The following is a 20,114-nucleotide window of genomic DNA, read 5'->3' on the forward strand; positions in this document are numbered from 1 at the left end:
ATTCAAACGTATCCCAATTTTGTAGGTTCGAAGAGGTCTCCATAGGCTACAAGATGCCCTGGCATTGGTCGAAAAAAATACGTTGGGTCTGCAAACTAATTGTGCTGCAGTTGCCGAAGAAGTAGACGAGATTTATAGAAGATTGAGCAAAGCTTTAAAAGACCGAACGGAATATCTACGCAACGAGGTCGATCGGTACTTAGGTACCGAGTTACGTGGTCTGATACAACTCAAAGAGAATCTCGAATTGGAAATCGCAAACATTCAAAGTAACTGCGATTTGGCAGAGGCTCACATCAATGAGAATGTTCCTTGGGACGACTCGGAGCTTCTCGATACGAAAGAACTTTTTCTACGTACGGTAGAATTCATCAGGTTTGTCTATACGAACTCTTTGGAATTGAGAATTCAAATATATACGTATAAAAATATTTTCTACGCGTTAAAAAATTATTCTTGAGAAAAATGTTTCCACGTGGAAACAATGATTATTGAAAAGAAAGAAAATATTGAAAATTTATTTCTTCCTTCTTCTTTCTTTATTTTCTTTTTGTTTCTTTCTTTCTTTCTTTCTTTCTTTCTTTCTTTTTCTTTTTTTTTTTTTCTTCCTCCTCTTCTTCTTCTTTTAATTTTTTAATTTTTCAACGAGTTTTCCTATATGAAAAATTTCTTATATTCACGTTTGTCTTTTTAATAATATTAGAAATTTCGAGTACGAAGCCGGGGATTACAGTAGACGAGTGCGTTTCATGATGGCTCACGATCCAAATCAATTAGTTCTTCACGTGGCTGGTTATGGGGAGCTCAACATCAAACCGGAAAGCGGAACCGGAGGACTGTTAGGTAGTTCAAGCAGTTTAGCACCCCCAGGTGGTTCTCCGGGACTTATGAGAAGCAAGAGCGATCATCGTCTTGCTTCGCAGTATCGACAGCAGGAAGAGGAACGGCTAGCCAGGAATCGATACGTTCCTGAATACGAGTAATTATCGTCCATTCGATTCTGCCAATAGAGATAATATATGATCGTTCATATTGATCATATATATGTAAATCATAGAACGTTTAATCTCGATCATCGATAAAATTAATACCCCTCTCACTCTCTAATTCTCTCTCTCTCTCTCTCTCTCTCTCTATCTATCTATCTATCAATCTATCTCTTTCTCTCTCCCTCTTTCTTCTTTTTTACTTTTTTTTCTCATTTTCCTATGCATATACATAAGCGCATAATATACGTATGACATATGTGTGTGTGTGTGTGTGTATACATGAATATGTACATATAGGATATTTCATGAGAAAGAGAAATACTTAACGAGAACGTGGCTTCGTAAAAAATGTATTTAAGCCCGGACGGGAATTACGTTGGTCCATTGCCAAGTGGCGCTCGAGAGAGTATATTTTTCAGAGTGTCCCACATATCTGTTCCAGCATAAGTTATAAATACGCTCGCGTACCTCTTCATTCGACTTTTCTACGTCCCTTTTCTATCCTTACCAATGTTCGTCTTTCTCTTTCTCTTTCTCTTTCTCTCTCTCTCTCTCCTCTCTTTCACTCTCCCTTTTCTTTTATTTTTTTTTTCTTTTTTTTGGCTATCATTTACATATCGGTGTAACAGCTATTATTACTAATCTAGTATCTTTTCTTTTAGAAATTAGGTGGGAAAAATTTTTTCCTCAACAATGTCGCTTCATCCCACGGGAACATATAACGTAGACCATTTAATTGTTAGCGCTTTAATGTAATTTCACGTGGTTAGACCGTTGCCAACAAAGCCGTTATGTTAAATGGCCTCGTCAGAATGTAAATTAAAAGCCGGGAGAGCAAGCAAGTATGTAACACCAGCATCACGTTATATTCAGTAATTCACGTCGCGAACAATTTTTAAATGCGAATCGTATGTTGGGAAAATGCTATTAAACGAACCAATCGACAATCTCGTTTGTATGAATATAATAAAAACGTAGATAGATAAATAGATAGATAGATAGATAGATAGATAGATAGATAGATAGATGGAGAGAGAGAGAGAGAGAGAGAGAGAGAGAGAGAGAGAAAGAGATATGATTAATCGATCTGAATTATGTCAATAAATATTATTACAATTAATAATGGTAATACAAAGAGAAATAATATAATAATAATGATGATAAATATCGTTTATATTATACTATGGTATATAATATAAATAATATAATAACAGTTTCGTGTACACTTCGTCTGGTTTCGATATATAACGGGATATAAAAAATTGCAACAGCTTTCCTAACACGAAATACTTATAAAACAGTTTTCATATAGCGCACGTTTCGCTTAACACGATTTCGATAGAACACGAAACGAATTAACTATATTGTAAGACCGTTTCCAGTGTATACGTACACTGGAAATATATATATATATATATATATATATATATATATATATATATATATATTGGTAATATTTGGTATATAATAATCATAGTGAAAAGAAATTTTATCGTACGAATAAAAATTTCAGATACGAAGCACCTGAGTACGATGCACCGAGGAACAAGTCACGTTATAGAAGTCGCTTTATGAGGCATCGCGATGGTGACGATTCCGATGGTGATTCGAGATCAACGGTGAGATTCACGTCGACGCCACAGGAATCTGGATTACGTGAGCGTGTATTGGATACGGAGGATGCTGCCCGAGGACCTTTGTCCGGTATTTTCCGTTTGACGGATTCGCCGCGCGTCATGAAGAAACTTCAAGAGTGCGAGAGAGCTGGCAAAAGAAAGAAGGAAGAATCCGCTCAACCTGCGCAACCACAAACACCCAAACCTCAGGTTAGCCGAATCCAAATGTAGAATTTCGAAGGATCGAACGTAAGGCGAGATAAAAGAAAGGAAAAAAAAAAGAAAATATTTACATATATATATATATATATATATATATATATATATATATATATATATATATACATAGTAGATCTTTTTCGTATTTTAATGTCGAGTATGATACGATGATACACGTTAATGATATCGAATTATATTCGACACAAATCTGTCATACTATCAACGTACAAGATACTCAAGCCCTGGTCCCGAGTACAAAAGGCAATGAAAAATAGTTCGTTTAAAATCAAGCCTTGTTGATCCCTTTCGTACGTACGTGTAGGTACAAGTTAGAATAGCACCGACGGCAATGGCGAGACAAGTCAGCGAGGACGACGAAATTTCCAGGATCAAGAAGCAGAACAAGAACGCGGCACAGCCAACGGTGGAAACGGTGGAGGAACGACAGCCACAACCACCAACGGCGGCGGCCCATCCACAAGCGAGAGAACAACCACAGACGGAGCGTGAAGCGGAGGAAGCTGCGGTCAGAAGACCACCCACGATCGCGAGGTATTAAGCTCCCTTGAATGCGAACTAGGTCGACCATTTCTTTTATTTTTAAGCTGTATTTAGCGTTTTTAAAAATGGAAAAAAAAGAAACGAAGAAAAAAAAGAAAAAAGAAAAGATAAAAATACGCATATGTATAATATGACCTTATATACTTTTGACTTTTCCTATCGCGTAAGTTAAAACTTTTCCCTTTGACAAAAGAAAATTTTATTCGTACAATCCTTTACATATGCATACATATATATATATATATATATATATATATATATATATATACATCTATATAGGTATATATATAGATATATATAGATATACATTTTTGTGGAACGATAGGAGAACCTCAACTGACACCCACGCTCCCGCAACTAGAAGCGCTTCCTCGGACTCTAGCACAGGCTCTGAGAGTTCAACGGGATCGGGAATTCGTAGCACGGGCGCCCCATTCACCGCCGAGGAAATGAAACAAAAATATCTGTCGAGAGCACCGCCAACAAATACGACCACAAGCACGGTCACTGCCAGTTCCGGCAGAGATTCCACGGCGAGCAGTGTTCCTGCTTCGAGGCCCTTCCAAAGCCGATTCTTAGGCACAGGTTGATAAAACGTGACTCTTGAATTTCTAATGAAACCCCCCCCCCACCCTCTGTTACATTGTGATATATATTTCCATTGCGAAATGTATTTTTAATACGATATACCAAACTAATTTGTAAATACCCTAGAAGGCTAGGGAAAAAACGTTGTTATAACGCGTGTGAAAATTTAGATTGTATATTACTAAATATATTACAGGTACATAGAGAACTCTTTCATTGATTCGTATATAACGAGATGTTAATACTCGAAAAATTTTTCTTTTATTGTAAACGTAGTTGCAGCTGAGGTGCATTGAGACTTTTTATAATAATTCCCGGTGTGTATTAAAAGGAAAAGAAAATTAAAGGGAACGAAAGAGGGGGAAAAAAGAAAAAAAGAAATATAGGAGAACTTAACGAATCCAACAAAAAAAAGAAAAAAAAAAAAAAGAAGAAGAAGAAGAAGAAAAAAGAAAGGAAAAAGAAAAGAAAAGAAAAGAAAAGAGAAAAGAATTGATGTAAGCAAAGGAAATACAATAAAGATAAAATCTAGCGAAATGTATTTCGTGCTTTTGCGAAAGATATATTACCTTGTAGATTAGAAGAAGGTTATATCTATTCCTATACATATACATATACATATACATATACATATACATATGCATATACATATACATACACATATACATATACATATATATATATATATATATATACACATACACACATATACATATATCGTTAGAGATTTATTTTACGCAAGTGTGATGGAGCTAAATCTCGCTGGACCTGGTCTTTTTTCTTTTTCAAATTTTTAGGTAATCGCGCGGCACCCCCACCACCAGCAACGACACAGCCAAGCAGAGAGGAAACAACAACAACGAAAAAGAAAGAGGATGACGAGGAGGATGATGAGGAAGAGACAAGCAGTTCCTCCGAGGAAACAGAATCTGAAACTGAAGAGGAGTCAGAAACTGATACCCATACGACGCCAACGACGTCAACCATCCCATCGTCGATTCCTCAGGATCGTCAAAGAAACGACGCTGCTATGGCACGTACCGACATAGGTGCATTACTAGCACGAAGTGCCGAGGCCCGACGTGGAAGCAAGGAGGATTCACCCTCGACCAGGCAAGTACCTTTTTAAAATTAATCGATCCAACTTTTTATTCAGATTATCTCGTTTTATCGTTCATCGGCCATTTTAATCGCACAATGTCATTCAATTTCATCGCCGATAAATAAATATTATATATCCTTTCAATATGCAAAAGTATATTGAGAACTATCAAAACTGATATTTCATATAAATTTTATATATTACAAGATGGTATTAAGGGAAAACCATTGTCGTACTTTTAAATGGATATTAATCATACGAACGTCGACAATAATTTTACATCGATCTCTCGCACCCTTTTCTTATTCTCCTTCAACCCCGTTAACCCTAACTCTCACTTTCCCTCACCCAATTTATTTTAACCCTTGGCCCCCATACATTTATCTCGATTTCGATTTTAACGAGTGACGTTTCGGTGAAATTTCGCGAAAATAAAACAAGATTTTTCGACGCGTTGAAAATTGGATGACCATTGGTGTGCGTGTGTGTGTGTGTGTGTGTGTGTATGTGTGTACCGGTAGATATACAACGAAAAAAAAAAAAAAAAAAAAGATTCCACCCCACGGAACGTTCGCCGATGCGATAAAGTCGACAGATTTTTACGCGACAAGAGACCCGCGTCAGTTTGCTTTTTCAAATAAACCATGACTGACATCGGTCAAAGTTGTAAAATCGTATCGGCGAAACGTTATCTCGTGGTGGACCGAAACCATACCATTTTTCTTTTTCTTTTTTTTTTTTTTTTTTTTTTTTTTTTTTTTTTTTTTCTTGTTGTTGTGTTAAACATACACGGAAATTGTTACGTACGTTCACCTCCTTTCTTGTCATTTCGTTTTGCGTGTTCTTAGTCGTCTCTGAAAAAAAAAAAAAAAAAAATAAAGAAAGAAAGAAATAAAAAACAAAAAGAGAAAAGATAAAAAAAAAAAATGTACTTAGGTGTAGTACATTAACAGGCTCGTAAACTTAATCCAATGTGGTGTAAGCACAATTACGTTTATAATTAACGATGACTATCAATCGTATGTACGTATGCCACCCACCACGACGATAAATCGTGTTAACCCGTCAATTTTGTTTTCTTCAATCAAAACCGTATATCGGTACGCGCGTACGGTCGCTAGATCGAAGACTCGAGATTTTTTTCGATCATTCATTCGTCAGACAAAAGTGCGAAAAAAAGAAAAAAAGATCAATCGATATATCGCGATAATAATAATAATAATAATAATAATAAAAAGAAAATAACAAAAGTAAAAAACAAAAGTAAAAAAAAAAAAAAAGAAAGGAAAGATAAGGAAAAGAAAAATATTACGAGAATAAAATGTTTTAAAAGAGAAGGAGAAATGAGAGGACGAAGTAACGAGGTCGAAAAAAATGTTCGAAAGAGAAAAGAACGAAAAAACAGAGTCAAAAGAAAGGAATAAAATTATAGAGCTAGAAGATAGAGATAGATAGAGAAAGAAAGAGAGAGAGAGGGAAAATTCCACACAAGCAAAAAGAAAAGAATCGATCGATCGATCTAATTGTTAGGTATTCGACACCGAGGGGAAGTCCCGCGCATATCGTGACGAGCCCGACGAGCCCACTGACGATGACGACGACGAGCGGCTCGATGATGACCGGAAGTGGTGCCGGAAGTGGTGTTCCGATATCCTCTACTGGTGGCTACTCCTCCAGCAGGTTCGTAGAAAAGACGTCCGTATTAGACGACGATGACGATGTTGCCGAGGACGATGACGATGACGATAAGTCGGGAAAAAATCTATTTAAACTTAATCGTCTACAACGTGGACGTTCGTTTAGTCCCGTTGATAAGGATGATAATATTAGGACATTTGTTAATATATTGTGCGATAAAGAAGTCTTCGTTATCGAGAGATCGGCCGACGATAAAAAAATTATCGCGAGTATGCCTAACGAGAACGTTATTGGATCGAGCGAGCTCGTTAGACCGAAAGTTGATTACGTTGAGACAATAACATCAACGATGACAATGACGACGACGACGACGACCACGACGACGACGACGACGACGACGACGATGACGACTACGTTGACGACATTGACGAATACCACCAATACCTCATCTCATTCCTCATCCCGATCCGTGAATAGTATCACTGACCGTCGTCTCGAGGGTAGCAATCACGAGGCCGGCGAGCACCAACGCGAGGACGTTGTCATCGACGGTCGTAAGGTGAACGGCTCGACGACCGTTTCTGAGAAACTCGAGGACGAGAAGAAGAGAGAGTATAAGACTGATAAGGACGAAGAAGATGAAGAGGACGAGGAGGAGGAGGAGGAGGAGGAGGAGGAGGAAATGGTGGAAGATGATAGTGAAAAGGCAGATGGTCATTTGAAGGACGAAGGAGAAGAGGAAGAATCCTTAGCCGGCGATGAATCTACTTCGGATTCGATGGAGGACGAGGATGAAAAGACAGTGATCAGCGTTCACAAAGGATCGGACAATGAGAGAACGGCACGTAGTTCTTCGCTTCTCTCCGATAGAAGTAACGGCGATGACCTTTTCGACGATAACGGTTGGCTCGTTACCGATCAAGATCTTCAAACGGACGGATCTACGAGATCGTCGAAGAATCAAGAATCAAATTCGTTCGAAGTAGAGGACGACAGAATGATTGAGAAGGCATCGGCAACGATAGAGGAAACGAAAAGGGAAGACATTTTGAACTCAACGAAAATCCCTGAAAGTTCATTCAGAAGCAGAGTGTACAGGCAGAGCAGTATTGGGAAAAATGGTTGGTTGATTTCGGACGAGTCTGAAAGCGAATCCGAAAGGGCAATATCCCCGGCAGGCTCGACTAAAAATACGGATAACGTTAGAAACGAAGAAGACGTCGAGATAACAGAAGAGGAGGATACGAAAGGAACGGTAGAATCGAAAAAAGACAATTGGAGCATCGAGGAAAATGGATGGATGATAGTGAACGAGGATGAATCTACTGGTAGTATCCCGAATTTATCGGGATATAAAGATCCTTCTTCTTCGCCGGAGAAAACGGAGTTAAAGAGAGGAAGATCGAGCACGATCCGTTCCCAAACGACCACCGACCTCGTAACGAGAGCTAACGTCGAGAACGGCGCGTTAATCGCGAACGCTAACCGTACTAAAGAAACTGAAAGATCCGACGAGCACGAAGATGCGACCGATGTCGATATCAGTATACCGATGCAGATGGTAACCACCGTCTTCTGTGTGTCCGTACTGTGTTACAGTGTTCTAATGAACCTTTTCCTTTAATCGTAGCTCACACACACCCTATTCATTATTATTTCTCCTTCGTTATCCCGATCCGACTTTCATCAGCCACCAATCATCATTCCGCCAACCCTATTCGCAATACTCCCTATTTTCACCGGCTTCCTTCAATGGTCGCGGCGGTTGTGCGTGTTAAATATTTTATCAGCTGAATGAAACGAAAAGAAACATGTTTACATACGAACGTACCTTTATCGTTCATACATATACATACATATATACATATATATATATATATATATACATGGTAGAAAAGTTATTTCTCAATGAAATAGTTTAGTCAGCCGCGTTATTTAGTTGGCCCACAAAAAAGTTTCTCTTTCGTTCGAAAAAGAAAAGAAATTGAGAAAATATTTACCAGCGCAAACCGCACGCGTTTCCGACAACGCGTAACGTCGATAAACCTCCTTCTAGTACTATAACCGCCTACAACCTTTATTTCTCGTTTTTCGTCGTGTTCGTCTAATTTCTCTCCATAAATAACGGTATTACGGCTTCTTAAAAAAAAGAAAAAAGAAAAAACCAAAAAAAAAAAAAGGGGGAAAAAAAAGAAAATAAAAGAAAAAAGAAATATGGTAAAATGTTGCCGTACGTGTACGAGTTTACGCGTTAATAACGGAGAAAAGGAAAAAAATAAAGGAAAAAATAAAGGAAAAAAAAAAAAAAAATACGTCGCGTTCTCGGCTTCGTGAATAACATCGTGATTTAAATCAATGATCTCCACTTTTTTTCTTATCATTAACACTAATTAATAACTTTAATGTGTTACACGAATTCATCATTTTACCATGTTTTATTAAAAACCAAGGAGAAAGTGAACGGTAGAGAAAGAAAATGAAAGAAATTAAAAAATCTAAGGTAGAAAAGTAAAAAAAAAAAAAAAAAAAAAAAAAAAAAAGAAAAAAAAATTAATCCGAAATAATTGGCAAAAATAATCAGGTATTCGTTCGTCAAAAACTTTTTTTATCGTTTCGGATTAACACTAATCTCTTTTCATTTTTTTTTTTTTTTTGTTTTTGTTTTGTTTTGTTTTTTGTTTTGCACGCAATAGTCTTGCACGACGCAAAACTCATATCCCTCATAAAAAAAAAAAAAAAAGAAAAAAAAAAACGAAAAAAAAAGAACACAAAGAGAAAAACAAGCAAAAAAAGAAAAAAGAAAAAACATTCATTCATTTTAATTCGCTTAAAATATATAATCGATGTTCCATTGATATGTCTTTATAATATATAACACGTTCTTTGTCTCGCTTCATCCTCGTTCGGATGATAATTACGATATCAGACTCGATGGACTTATTAATTAATAGTTTGCATTATGCTTCTCGTAAACGTGCATTTGAAATATTGTGATAATCGTAAGGCCGCGGATTTTAGTCTATCTTTTAGAAATTGATTCGCCAAGAATCACGCTTCCACGCGTCTAATTTTTTTTTTTTTTTTTTTTTTTTTTTTTTTTTTTATCATTATTATTATTTTAGATTATACAAATAGCTTTCGTAATATAATTTTTTTTCTTTTTTTATATAAAATTTCTACATAAAAAACGTGTATATATATATATATATATATATATATATATATGTATATATACGTATATATATTACGTACACACACGTACACAGACATACACGCATGTATACGCGCGTTAATCAATCGCATTAAATAACAGAAAAGAAAAAAGAAAGAAAAAAAAAAAAAAAGAAAGAAAAAAGAAATAGAAAGAAACGAGTGTAGTGAGAAACCGTCCTCCTATGTTAAAGCAGCTTTTAAAAAGAAAAAGAAAAAGAAAAAAAAAAAGAAAAAAAAGGAAAAAAAACAAAAAGAAAAACCACGCAAAAACGAAGCTTTCAAAGTCGTTCCCATAACAACGCGATCTTTCGTCGGCGTTGCGTTATCACGTGTTACATTTAAATACTAACACGTAATTGTCCCATCGTCGATGAACTTTATCGCGTGGTTACTTTTAAGTTTTTGTACTCTCTTCTGATCCTAGCGGAATACGTCGTTGCGTCAGTTTGTTGGTGTGGTAAATAAACTGCATTTCTTTGTGATAACTTCGTATTATTTATTTCCCTTTCAAACTGTCCTCACAGTATGTACATATATATGTACATATATATATATATATATATATATATGTATGTATATATGTATATGTATAACAAAAAAGAAATGTCGTTACCCGCTTGTGCACAAAATTTCTTTCTCGTTTAATTTCTCTTTCTATTCTTTTTCTCATATTAATATTTTATCTATAACTCATTTTCTATTTTTCATGTCAATCATTCGTACCGTCCCAGTTTTCGAATTGTATATTATATTATTTATTTAATATTATTATTATTATTATTATTATTAATGTTGTTGTTGTTGTCATTATTTTTGTTGTCATTGTTATTATCTTTTATATTATTATTAATATTATTGTTATTATTATTATTATTATATGACAATAACATTCGATAATAGATTATAAATGTTGATGTAAAATCTTTAATTACGATTCTTTCGATCGCGTGTTTTCAGCGGGTATAACAGAAAAAAAAAAGAAGAAGAAAAAAGAAAAGGTACAAGAAAAAAGAAAGAAAAAAAAATTAAATTCCAACAAAAATGTAGATATATTTATTACACTGACAAATTGTACGTTCGAATTATGATAATAATAAATAATCGATTCTGGTCAGTGATAAACTCAAACGCTTCACGAAATAGAAGTAAAATAATTCGATCATGATAAAAGAAACACTCAGTGCCGGATTAAGAAGGAACTTTTATATGTAAGGAAAAGGTAAAACTACAAAACGAATTTTTTTAAATGTCGTTTAAACTTTATTTTATTAACCTATGCCTATACATACGAAACAATTACTAGATACTTTTTTTATCCTATCCTTTAAACAACCTTATCGTAATGAAGATCAAACATATAAACGTTGAATCATTTTTAAAAACGTTTTTTATTTTACATTTAATGCTCACGTTTATTGATTCCGGAATGCTGAAAACCCTTAATACGGCACTGGACTACATTGTGAGAAACTCGACTCGTACCTCTCGCACGATGGGAAAAATTATCAGCCGATCTCATGTCAGGTATAATGCGTTATCATTCCCAAAATGCTTTACATGTTGTAGAGGCTGGCACATATATATAGTGAGTAGAAATCGCTTTCAAAAACTAACGATTTTCTTTCTTTTTTCTTTCTTCTTTTTTTTTTCTCGAGGCTCTGCGCAATTTCGATTCTTTTCTTTCTTTTTTTTTTTTCCTCATTCTTTCTTTCTTCCTTTCTTTCATGTATTTTTCCCTTCAATTTCTAACAAATAGCTTTGTGTAATGATTAAAAAAAAAAAAATAAAAAGAAAAAGAAAACAAACAAACAAAACCCAACAAAAAAGAACAAAAGACAAGCTTGATAAAACGAATAACGCGAATAATAATCAATAAGTATTTGAATTAATCGAATTAATTCAATCATTTTACATGTGTCTACCTATATGACAGTCAAAACAGAACGGGACAAATTTCAAATGTCCACCGAACGAATTTTTTTTGAAAATAATTTTAATTACCCAATGACAAAACATAACATATTTCAAATTCTATTTATTTGATCAATATTTTTATATAATTAATGATATGTATTTTGAAAAATAAATGGTCAATGTATATGAATATTTTAATCAGTATAAATAATTAAGTGTCACGTCACTTTTGCAATTAAATACTGATATTTTATTACAAATACTGTGACCATTTATTTGTAATACCGATTAAATGTTTAATAATATTGATCAAAATGAATAGCAGCTTAACTTATCGTTTTTTTTTTTTTTGAATTTTCTTTAATTTCCCTTTTTCCTTTTTTCTTTTTTTTTTCTTTAAATTTCTTTTTAAATCAGCTGATCACTAAAAAGAGAAGAAAAAGTTCGATCTTAAATAAAACGTCGATCTTAAATAAAACTATAAATCGAACGTTGTTAACATAGTAATCGATATGAAAGAATATCGCTCAATCAAATTTAAAATAATTCAATGGAAAGATCACGTACCTTGAACGCACGACATTTGTTTAATCATTTGTCAATACTACTACATGTTTAAATTCATCGCGATCGATGGGAGAGGGAATTGGGGAGTCAGGGAATATCGAGCTACGTATATCAAACATTTTGCTTTCCATGACTGACCGTTCGAAGCAACTTCTGCAAAAATAAAATAATATCATTTGGGAAAATTTATTACGTGGAATCGAATTGACTATTCGTTTGGAAAAAAAAAAAAAGAAAAGTGAAAGAAAAAAAATCATCGATCCGTTTTTAAAAAAAAAAAAAAAAAAAAAAAAAAAAAAAATTTCAAACGATTCGCTTGTCGAATTATATCAATTTATTTTTTATAGCCATTGATTCGAATAGGAAAAAAAGAAAAAAAAGAAAAAAAAAACGTAAAACTAAACTCGATAAACAAAAAATATTTGATAGCTGGATCACGAACGATTCATTGTTTAATTTAATTTTTAACTCGAAACGAGACTCGAAAAATTCTCATGTGAAAAAGAGGCTTCTTTGTTAAGTTAAATGCGTACATACGCGCGCATATATATATATATATATATATATATATATATATATATTTCGTTCGTATAAAATTATTCGGAATTTTAATAATTCAGTAGCGACACGATAATGACTTTAATACACGTAACATCGCGCTAACAATTTAGAGTCAAATGGATTATGCTAATGGAGATAAAATCTACAAGGAACCAAAAGAAAAACAAAAGAAAAAAAAGAAAAGAAAATAACGAGAGAAAAAGGGAAAGAAAAGAGAAAAAGAATAAAAAAAAAAAAAAAAGAAAAATACCAATTCCGTGGTCGCGAGAAAGAGAACAGGATCGAAAATGACGCGATCAATGATGGCGATCAGCCATCGTTCGTACGTAGGAGTTCGCGTGCATACAACGTTGCAATAACGAGATAATTCTGACATAAGAATAATCCTTAACGTTAATCTTACAAATTATCGACGTAATAAACACGCATACATATTACATAAATATATATATATATATATATATATATATATACACACACACGCGCGCGCGCACACACATACATATGCACCCCCCTCCTCCATGAAAGTGGGTAACAGTAACAAAAAAAAAAAGAAAGAAAGAAAACAAAAATAAAAGTAAAAAAAAAAAAAGGAATATACAATACCCTATAAGAATTGAGGAAAACGTCGATGTGCCGATAATGTTGCAGGTTCTTGAACAAGAGCAGAAGCCAGGCGGCAATGGCGACGAGGGAACGGGAGAGAGAACGGGAGAGAGAGAGGGAGAGGGAACACGAGAGAGAACGGGAGAGAGAACGCGAGAGAGAACGGGAAAGAGAACGAGAGCGAGAAAGAGAGCGCGAGAGAGAGCGAGAACGGGAACGGGAACGGGAACGGGAGAAGGAAAGAGAAAGGGAACGAGAACGGGAGAGAGAGAGAGAGAACGCCGTCTCTGGGATAGGAGAGACAGAGACAACGACAACGACAACCGAACCATCGACTCTACTTCCACGTTCGCGTTACGCCGCCCTGAAGGAGAGACGACAACGATTGGCTCGTTCGAGAAGCTCGCACAATTTCGGGGGCGACGAGGTCGATCTAGACGAGGAGCCACCGTCGCCAACAACCCAATCACCGAACGCCTATCTCGCGGCAAAATACGGCGCCGGTTCTGAACTAGCGCGTAGCCGTAGTACTCACGCTTTAAAGTCGAGGGAACCGAGCCCAGAAAGGGACCGATCAGGTGCCGAAAAGGATGGCGCCGCCCTAAGTTCCTGGGCAAGATATCTCAAAAATAAATATGGCAATCGTAGCGCCAAGGACAAAGAGCCGCCTTCCACGACTACCTCGATTCCCTCATCCAGGTGATCTGACTTTATTATTCATTCGAATTCTTCAAATTGAATATCTTTATGTTAAGGATAGGAAGTTTTATTATTTCATTGATATAGTCTAATCCATTATGTGAAATTTGATGAGAAGAATGAAAAAAAAAGAAATCATTAACACTGTTTATTATCTCCTTCATTATTCCACCTTCTCATTATTGATCTTTTAATTATTATCTTTTTTTTTTTTTTTTATTTCTCTAGCGCCAGCGCAACCTCCAGAAGGTTATCACTCGGTCTACCTCTTAGGCACACCGGTCAAACGTCCTTCGAATCTTCTGACGACGATCAAAAAAACCCGTCAGGCTCCCCCACGTCCCCTACAGCAGCTCCCGTTATACCCGCGGCAGCAGGTTCCTCCACTAGGTCAGAATAAATTTTTCCTATTAAGAAATATTTCTTTTGAAAATATTAAAGGAATCCATGGTTAAAGAAATTTAATATTAATATAGAAATAACACTATCTCTTACTTATCTCTGATCTTATCTTTATCCTGTTTTATAAAAAAAAAAAAAAAAAAAAAAAAGAAAAGAAAAAAAATCCCGTACGCCACCTATGAACTTTACCGACGTTTAATACTATTATTGATCCAACACACTTCTATGTATTCAACGAATTCACCCATACGATGTAAATAACCTATATAACAATATCAATACAATATTATCAATTAAATGATAAAAATATTCTCATACTATAAATTTATCGATTGAACACGTGTTGTTCTAATTATCTTCACTTCAATGTTTCGAGAATACGTAGAACTTTTAAATCCCTACATTCTTCTTTTGATTCTCTTTAAATCAATAAAAAGGAGAAAAATTCGTAAAGTTCCATTATATATATATATATATATATAAATTTTCTTTTTTTTTTTTATAATAATCTTTATTTCATCGTAGGAGTAATTATCTGCTAAAGCGGAGACAGCTGTTCAAGTTTGGGATGCGGGGGAGCGAAGCCGGATGCTTTACTTGGCCAAGAGGCCTTGCAATCGGCCCGGACAACACCATCGTCGTCGCCGACAGCTCCAATCATCGTGTTCAAGTAAATAATAACTTTCAGCAACGATGTCGTCCAACGATGTACGAAGGCCCTTATCAAAGAACACCGATTATCTGCGTAAAGGCTTAAGAGAGCCATTATTATTTATCTCTTGTCTGTGTCTTCTATGACTCCGATGACCCCATCCGATTAGAGAGAGAAAAGAAAAAAACGACGAAATGTAAAAGAGGAAAAAAAAAAAAGAAAACAAAGAAAAGAAAAAAAGGAAAGGAGAACGATTTGAAATTTTTTCAATCGAAATCGCAAAAAATTTCTCTCGTATTTCTCGTCGAGTCGATCGTTCTCCTTCGACTCGACCATTTTAAAATTCTATAAGAAATAAAATAAAATAAAATGAAAACAAAAACAAAAAAAAAAAAAAAGAAGGAAAAAAAAAAGGAAAAAAAAGAAAAACAAACAAAGAAAAAAGAATTCTCGAGGAAAGACACCCGTAGGAAGAAAACATAAATAAATATAAAACAAAAAAAGATGAAAGAGAAAGAAAACAAAAAAAAGGAAAAAAACTATATATTCGGAGAGGGGTAGAGGGGGTGGGGAAAGAGAAGAAAGGTACAGGACGCGCGAGAGAGAATACGAACAAAAGTTTTCGGGGTTGACAGTTGTAATGATCGAGAGAGTCCAAATAAGGACACATATTTTTTTTTTTTTTCTAGAACGATAGATCTTTCTATAGTTTGTACGGGATCCGTAGGAACTGGTCTCTGTACTTGTTTGAAACTTGTGATTTATAGACGTTTATATGAAGCATTGTTTTTCTTGTTACTCCCACCCTTTTGATGAAAATAATATACTTATACGCATACATATACATATATTTACCTATATATAGGATATATATATATGGAAAGAGAGAAAAGAAAAGAATAGAAAAAAAGAAGAATACATAATACGAAGATTATAAGTATAGACTTGTCAACATTGTCTATACCTTCTTTTTAAAAATTCTTTTCAGCCGGGCAGATGATACCGCAACAGCAACACTCTGCTATCGTAATACTTTTGAGACTTTCTGCAGTCGTCAATCCCAAGGCGAATCGTTAGACTACTTAAGTATTTAGTATTTCAAAGGAAGAAAAAAAAGAAAAAAAGAAAAAAAAAGTAGAAAAAAGTAAAAAAAAAAGAAAAAAAAAAAAAAAGAGAATGGAAGGATTTATAAAACAAATTGTATTACCATATACAATTATTTCTTTCTAAACGACTAATAATTCAATATTTTTTTCCCCCTAAGAGTTGTTAAATTAATTAATTAATTGAATAATTAAATTGATTGATTGATTGATTAATTGATTGATTGATTAATTAAATTATTAATAGATAAATAATAAAATAATAATAAACAAACAAATAAATAAATAAATAAATAAAAATAATATAAAAATAAAAACGAATCGTACGCATAGGACACGTGCGACGACAACTCGTGCTTCATTAATAATGTCTGACTATGATTATAAAATATTCAACAGGAATTCTCAATACGTTTTTTCGTTCCGCCCAACCATCACCCCCCCTCGCCCCTCACGGCCCTAATTCATTCCGTACACGTGTGTGAGATCCGGTCGATCGCGCGTTACATACATACAGCTTTTATCATGTTAGCAGACTCTAACAAAGCGCATTTAACTTTAATCCCATGAAACGTATAGACGCATTCTCTCTCTCTCTCTCTCTCTCTCTCTCTCTCTCTCTTTCATTCTATCTCTCATTCTCTCTATCTCATTCTCTCTTTCTCTTTACCTATCTCTCTATATCTCAACGTTTTGTTCATCCAAACGTGACTGAATTATATTTTTGCATGCATGCTTCAAAGTCGAAACTTCCCACGCGTGTTAAATTTACTTTAAACTCCTTCTACGGTAGAAATCATTTAAGCGTATATTCTCGCAATAACATCTAGCTCTAACATCGACTTTTCTTTTCTTTTCTTTATCCTTTTTTTTTTTCTTTTCTTTCTTTCTTTCTTCTCTCGTACGAGAAAACTGTCGACGAGATGATGATAACGGAGGTATAAAAAAAAAAAAAAAAAAAAAAAAAAAAAAAAAAAACAAAAAAGAAAAGAAGAAGAGAAATTCGGATTTTGTTCCTTGCGTTTCGTTGAAATGATCTTAAGATCATCTGCTTTAATTATTGTTTCAATAATATTTCTCATGATCAAATCACGTTCGATAGTAATCCTTTTCAAAAGAAATGACGGAATTATGGTACGAGTCGTTTTGAAAAAAAAAAAAAAATAAAGAAAAAAAAAAAGAGAGAAAAAAATAAAGAAAACAAACAATAAGACAATTGTTAATTTCTGTTTCTTATCAGTCTTTTTTTTTTTTTTTTTAATTTTCTTTTCCCCCCTCCCATTGGAGAGACAAACGAGTTTAAAGCGATTTCGAAATTCCAGGTATTTAACAGTAACGGTAACTTCCTGAAGGAATTTGGAACATATGGAAGTGGCGAAGGTGAATTCGACTGCCTCGCAGGTGTAGCCGTTAACAGAATTGGCCAATATATCATCGCTGACCGTTATAATCATAGGATTCAGGTGCTCGATCCTTCCGGCCGTTTCCTGAGGGCTTTTGGCTCTCAAGGCACCGCCGACGGACGATTCAATTATCCCTGGGGTATTACCACGGACGCCCTTGGATTTATTTATGTGTGCGATAAGGAGAATCATCGGGTGCAGGTGGGTCGGTGATATAATTATTTAATTAACCTATTATCTTACTTAATGATAGAAGTTTCAAGAAATGAAACCAAAAATTGGATTATATCGTCCGGATATAACAAAAGTGATTTAACAAAATTAAGTCGTATGCTGTTTGAAATAGGATATATAATTTTAACTTAAAAAAAAAAAAAGAAAAGAAAAAAGAAAAACAAAAAGAAAATTGCGATATATATATATGGTTCACTTTTAACATCTCTATACAATTTTTATAATACTCCTTATAAACATAACAATCTCATAATATCGTATAAATTTTTTAACACCATATTAGACCTTTTTTTCTCCATTCCCTCTCTCTCTCTCTCTCTCTCTCTCTCTCTCTTTCTCTCTCGATATGTCGATTAATATAAAAGACAAAAAAAGAAGATCAAGAAGAAAGAAAAGGGAAAAAGAGAAAAGGAGAAAAGAAAGGAATTTTTTTTTTTTTTCAAAGAGCATACGATCCAAAAAATGTATCATTCGTTCGTGTATCATCATCGTATTCGTAGGTATTTCAATCGGACGGTACGTTTGTTGGAAAATTTGGATCTTGCGGTAGTGGACGTGGTCAATTAGAACATCCACATTACATAGCAGTTAGCAACACTAATCGCGTTATAGTCAGCGATGGAAATAATCATCGAATTCAGATATTCGACGTGAATGGTCGTGTATTGAGTTCCTTTGGATCCGAGGGCTCGGACGAAGGTCAGTTTAAGTTTCCAAGAGGTGTAGCCGTTGATGAACAAGGATATATAGTCGTAGCCGATTCAGGAAACAATCGAATACAAATCTTCAGTCCAGAAGGTAACTTTCTTAAGTCTTTCGGTGGCTGGGGAAGCGGAGATGGAGAGTTCAAAGGTCTCGAAGGTGTTGCCGTTACATCAAACGGTAATATCGTTATATGCGATCGGGAAAATCATCGTGTTCAAGTATTTTAAAATTAATTCTAATCTTTTAATTCACGTAAATACATATGTCAGGATTAAAATGTCTTATAGCTACGCTGTAAACCGTTTAACCGTGTTCGATTTTATAATTAACGTTCTCCTAATGCGATGCATTTTTAAAATGCCAGAGAGAACAATAATGCTAAGAAAGCCGAATGAAATATAATATTTGCATTTTCGAACGATCCGGATCTATGCGTATGTATGTACTTAAGTACTGTTTATTACGAGCCAGTATAATTATTATTTATCATTCGTAAAACCCTGAATTATTATGATCGTATAAGAACGTTTAAAAGCTTCGTTGTAATCCTTCAAATAATTTTAAGTTTAACCTCGTCTTTTATTTCTTCTTTCTCTTCTTCTTTTTTTTCTTTTTCTTTTTTTTTGTTTCTCTCTATCTCTCTTTCTTCTTTGTCTCTATGTCTCTTTTTTTAAGAACTTGCGAAAATGTTAACTCTTTGCCTTGATACTCGATAATTGTTACGCGAAGTAAACTGCATTAACGACTACATATGCATTTTTAACACGATAATATTTAATGAGAAACAATTTATAGCAATGGATAAATCGATTTAACTCGAAAAAATGATAGAAATAGATATCGTTATTTGATAATTAAAAAAAAAAGAAAAGAAAAGAAAAGAAAAAAAAAAGAAGGAAATGATATATCGATTGTTCAACAATTAAACATTCGTTTCTCTATCATTCTTTTCTTATTTCTAATATATTTCGTTTATCATTCGTTCTTATCAATCTCTTTCTCTATTATCGATCATTACTTACCTCTCATTCATCTTCGCCATTTAATAACACTCGACAAAAAAAAAAAAAAAACAAAACAAAAAAGAAAAAAAGAAAAAGAAATAAAAAAAAAAAAAAAAAAAAAGAATTAATAATTTGTTCGAACAAATTCTTGAATTTGTACACCGAAACGACGAGTTTGTATCGTTTGTTATATGCTTGAAATAAATCGTTGCGGAATTAATGCCTAAAATTTTCATTGATTTCATTTATTAATTAAGATTGAAAAATTTTTCAACTCGATATTCACCTACCTCTCGTCTATAAACTCTTTTCGTTCTTCCATCGAATGAGAACAGTTC

General features: G+C 34.2%; 1 protein-coding gene across 5 annotated transcripts in view; it reads left to right on the forward strand.

Annotated features, from left to right (window-relative positions):
* Positions 1–19,913, forward strand: part of LOC124950575 (RING finger protein nhl-1) — a 62,404-nt gene extending 42,491 nt beyond the window's left edge. For 2 of the 5 annotated variants that reach the window (XM_047497473.1, XM_047497474.1), the window contains 12 exons: positions 26–375; positions 704–979; positions 2,503–2,815; positions 3,147–3,376; positions 3,711–3,970; positions 4,771–5,086; positions 6,606–6,755; positions 13,620–14,273; positions 14,502–14,663; positions 15,201–15,345; positions 17,753–18,034; positions 18,568–19,913. In XM_047497473.1, coding sequence (XP_047353429.1) covers positions 26–375; positions 704–979; positions 2,503–2,815; positions 3,147–3,376; positions 3,711–3,970; positions 4,771–5,086; positions 6,606–6,755; positions 13,620–14,273; positions 14,502–14,663; positions 15,201–15,345; positions 17,753–18,034; positions 18,568–18,999 — 3,570 coding nt within the window. In that variant the 3' untranslated portion in view covers positions 19,000–19,913. Of the gene's footprint in view, positions 1–25; positions 376–703; positions 980–2,502; positions 2,816–3,146; positions 3,377–3,710; positions 3,971–4,770; positions 5,087–6,605; positions 6,756–7,190; positions 10,412–13,619; positions 14,274–14,501; positions 14,664–15,200; positions 15,346–17,752; positions 18,035–18,567 lie in introns of those variants that run through there. The other 3 variants (XM_047497475.1, XR_007101400.1, XM_047497476.1) reach the window with 3 other exon arrangements.
* Positions 19,914–20,114: the final 201 nt, after the last annotated feature.

This window comes from Vespa velutina, chromosome 7 (assembly GCF_912470025.1).
Source record: "Vespa velutina chromosome 7, iVesVel2.1, whole genome shotgun sequence".
Taxonomy (NCBI): domain Eukaryota; kingdom Metazoa; phylum Arthropoda; class Insecta; order Hymenoptera; family Vespidae; genus Vespa; species Vespa velutina.